Below are 4,328 nucleotides of genomic sequence, written 5' to 3' on the forward strand. Positions count from 1 at the left end.
CTCCCTCTCTCTCTGCTCCTCCCCTGTTCATGCTCTGTCTCTCTCTGTCTCAAAAATAAATAAACGTTAAAAAAAAAAATTAAAAAAAAAAAAAAGAAATCATGACAGGGCACACTATTTTAAAATCTAGGCTGTAAGTGTTTGGGGGTTAAGAGATGATAATAATATTGATAATTGGGAGAACTGTGGAAATTAGGTAGGCCTTCTAAAACCTAGGATTTGATCTATAAAGGAATTAAAATGGAATCTTTCATTTAGGAGGAAAACATGAGTATACAACCGTGGCAAGAGATGGAAATCCAGGTGCAATTCTAGAAGAAAAATTACTGTGATTTCTATTGGCCTGCTCATGCGGGAGTGGTATTGAAAATTAAAGCTGGGGTTGTTAACCTCAGATCCAACTTTAAAGTGGTTGTTTTTCATGGTTTCATTAAATCTCCTTTAACTATGTGCAAAAATACTTGTGTGTGTACTTGTGATATTACCACAGCAAGGATTTCTGGCTTTTGTCGCATTCTCAGAAAGGTCTAAGTTCACCAAATTACACAAACATTGGGGTAAAGCTTGAAGATGTTGAAGTTACACAGTTTCTGGTCAACTGGAAGACTAGCTCTGGGTACCGATTCAATGAGTGTGTTTGGCCAACAGAACATTCTCTGTAGGAATGATGAAAAGAGGGCAGCCTGAGAAGTTAGTAAGCCAAGTAAACATCAAGTGCTTAAAACCTTACCGTTTGCATATCCTTCATTTCTTTTTTTTTTTTTAATTTTTCTTAATGTTTGTTTATTTCTGAGACAGAGAGAGAGCATGGGTGGGGGAGGGACAGAGAGAGATGGGGACACAGAATCGGAAGCAGGCTCCAGGCTCTGAGCCATCAGCACAGAGCCCGACACGGGGCTCGAACTCACAGACTGCGAGATCATGACCTGAGCCAAAGTCGGACGCTCAACTGACTGAGCCACGCAGGCACCCCATTCATTTCTTGATTAAGGCGGCTCTTGCAACTAACCTTTTAAAGGCCTCCTTTACCTCTTTATTCTTAAGTGTGTATATAAGGGGGTTCAGCATGGGTGCAATGATCCCGTAGAAGAGGGACACCATCTTGCCCCGGTCCTTGGAGTTGGGGGATGGTGGTTGCAGGTACACGGAGATAGCAGTGCCATAGAACAGTGACACCACAATTAGATGGGAGCCACATGTCCCAAATGCCTTTCGTCTACCTTCCGCAGACTGGATTCTCAACACTGCTCGGGCAATAAAAGCATACGATACAAGGATGAGGGTCGAGGGTATTAGATGGAACAGCACGCTCACAAAGAACAGTTCAGCCTCGTTTGCCGTCGTGTCTACACAGGACAACTTGAGCAGAGCAGGGACTTCACAGAGGAAGTGATCCACTTCTTTACGGCCACAGAGCGGCAGCTGAAGGGTCAAGGTCGACTGCAACACTGAGTTGCCAAAGCCGCTAATCCAGGAGGCGGCCGCCAGCTGGAGGCACAGCCTCTGGTGCATGACGACCGAGTAATGGAGAGGCCGACAAATAGCGACAAACCTATCAAAGGACATGACGGCCAGGAGAACACATTCAGTGGCCCCCAAAGCTAGAAACATGAAAAGCTGGGCCACACAGCCGCCGTAACTAATTACCTTCCTGGTGCTGCATAAATTGACCAGCATTTGTGGAACTGTACTTGTGGTGTAGCAAAGGTCCAGGAGTGACAGATTGGTAAGAAAAAAGTACATGGGGGTGTGGAGTTTGGGGTCCAGGCGTGACACTAGAATAATGGTCAGATTCCCAAAGATAGTGGCCACGTAAGAAATGAAGAAGACCACAAAGAGTGGGTGCTCCAGCCGCGGTCGATCTGAGAAACCTAAGAGGGTGAACTCCCAGGGGGCGCTCGCGTTTACCCCCTTCATGATTGGTGTCTCAGCTCTTCGTTCCTGAAACACAAAAATTCAGGAAGTCGGTGAATGCAGGGTTATGGGCGATTTCAATGATTTATAATCACTTTGCTACCTGCTCGAAGCTATTTACAGAATGGAGATTGCCAATACGGAGTTGGAAATATTCACAGATACTTAGGTATCTCTGTAATGTGATCTTTCTTCTGTCTGTATCAGCATTTCAAAAACAAAGGCCAAAATTTAAAAAGCAAATACCTGATTTAAACGACTTTAACAAAGGGCACTCCTTGATAATTTTGGTCATTTCGTTGATCTTTATTTACACTTCCTTCCACCCAGATTGCTATTTTTAGGACGATTCGGTTACAATCCCTGCCATAGTCCTTTTTCACTCTCATTGCTCCTCGTTGCCGTGGAGATGGCCTTTTCATCCGAAACAGCTACAATTATTCAGACCACCTCCCGAAACCATGTAGGTAGGTGCTAGCAAGCGACCGGACACATTTCAAAAGAACTCGTCTCTGGCCTTTTAAGATCTCCCAGAATCAGGATAAAGAGATGTCGGGAGCACGGAATTTGGAGCCAGACAAGCCTGGGCTCAAGCCTCTGCTAAATAAAGTCATTGGTTAAATCATCCTGGGAATGTACATCTTATCCTCTTGAACTTCAGGCTCCCCGTCTATAAAATGGGCATAACAATGCCTTCCTGGTGTGACAGCGTGCGTGTGACGGAAACGCACCGTAGTGACTGCAGGCCTCTGCCGTGTTCGTAGAGGAAGCTGACTGTGACCATTGGACCCCCAAGAGTCCGAGGTGCGCCAATGGAAAATGACTCTGTGAGTCGACAGTTTACCTTCTGGTCCCCTCCACTCCCACCTCACCAACAGATGCGATGGTGGCTCTCTGATATAAAGGAGAAACGTGACCTTCCGGGAAAGTTGCTGGGCACCGAGCCGCGCGGCCTGTGAACAAAGCATCACAGTGAGGCAGGAACTCTGACTTCAGACAGCAGAACTGAGTCCTCAGTTCTCTGGAGGAAATGAGCTAAGGCCACCTGTCGAGGATGTGTCGGTCCCAGAGTCTGCTGCCTTACTAACATTTCCCTCTATTCTTTGCTTATGATCCTGTTGGTTTAGAAATGCAAATTGGGGGTGCCTGGGTGGCTCAGTCGGTTAAGCGTCCAACTTCAGCTCAGGTCATGATCTCACAGTTTGTGGGTTCGAGCCCCACGTCGGGCTCTGGGCTGACAGCTCAGAGCCTGGAGCCTGTTTCAGATTCTGTGTGTCCCTCTCTCTCTGCCCCTCCCCTGCTCGCACTCTGTCTCTCTCAAAAATAAACAAACGTTAAAAAGAAATTTAATGTGAATTTAATGATAGGGACATGATTCTTAAATTATTAGTCAATGTGTGCTTTAATCTCGCTCACTCCTTCTCTAGCTCTCAGTACAGTGGTGGGGAAGTCTCAGAGATACTCGGAAAGTTTCCGTTGCTACACAGCTGTCAGTGAGATGAGGTATGAGATATAGACATAAATCCAGATAAAGATACAAATGTGCAAAACCGCTCAAATCCTCGAGGGGGACAGACAAGTACCTGAACGTGCTTCCGTGTGTTTATTTGTGTACGGCAACATCACATTATGTCTGTTAGTATTCGCATGTGTGCAAAAATTACCTGGAAGGCATACGCAAGTGTTAGAGATTGTTACCTCTGGGGAGTGGGGATGGAGAGAGAGTAAATCACACTTTAATATTTACCTTTACGCCTGCTCATTCTAATTTTCAGTAAGCAAGTAGATTACAACACTTATTAATATATGTATTATATATGTATGTAATCTAACATATGTATTATATAGTGTATATAACATGTATATGTATTATGTATAATATGTATATATATGCATGTAATATAATATCTGCATTATATAATATATAATATATAACATCTATATGTATTATATATGTATAATATGTATATATATGCATGTAACATAATACATGCATTATATAATAACTTTAAATGTCTTACTTATACTCTGCATTTTACTATAAGGACCAGCATTGCTTTAGACTTAAATACCATAAAAAAATCCTACATGAATTTAATCTTGTATCTGTTAATAGATCCTTGAAACTGAGTCTGACTTGGGCTCCATATGAAGATTTCCTAAAGGCTGCAGTCTGGGGACACTGGGCATCTCACTGCCAAAAAAAAAAAAAAAAAAAGAAAAGAAAAGAAAAGAAAAAGGTGTCCCTGTCAAAGGGATTCTGAAAAGCAGGGCAAATGGAATCAAGAGAGATTTCACGATTTCCTTGGGTTCCTCAAGTGTTGAAAAAATGTCAAGTCCACATAATCATGGCGAGCTTCTGCGCTTGTGTCCTCGGGGCTGTTGCGGAAGTTTCTGTCCCCGCACGATTGCCG

The 4,328-nt window shown here is 43.6% G+C and overlaps 1 protein-coding gene across 1 annotated transcript; it reads right to left on the reverse strand.

The window, feature by feature from the left end:
* Positions 1-846: 846 nt before the first annotated feature.
* LOC132666239 (olfactory receptor 2B6-like) lies at positions 847-1,917 on the reverse strand. The gene has a single exon (XM_060614183.3). It carries the CDS (start codon positions 1,915-1,917, stop codon positions 976-978), a length of 942 nt encoding a protein of 313 aa, XP_060470166.3. The 3' UTR covers positions 847-975.
* Between the last annotated feature and the right edge of the window lie 2,411 nt (positions 1,918-4,328).

This window comes from Panthera onca, chromosome B2 (genome assembly GCF_046562875.1).
Source record: "Panthera onca isolate mPanOnc1 chromosome B2, mPanOnc1 haplotype 2, whole genome shotgun sequence".
Classification (NCBI taxonomy): Eukaryota; Metazoa; Chordata; class Mammalia; order Carnivora; family Felidae; genus Panthera; species Panthera onca.

Excerpts from the sequence above, each read along its gene's own strand:
- LOC132666239 (XM_060614183.3), bottom strand. The coding sequence starts at position 1,917 with ATGAAGGGGGTAAACGCGAGCGCCCCCTGGGAGTTCACCCTCTTAGGT.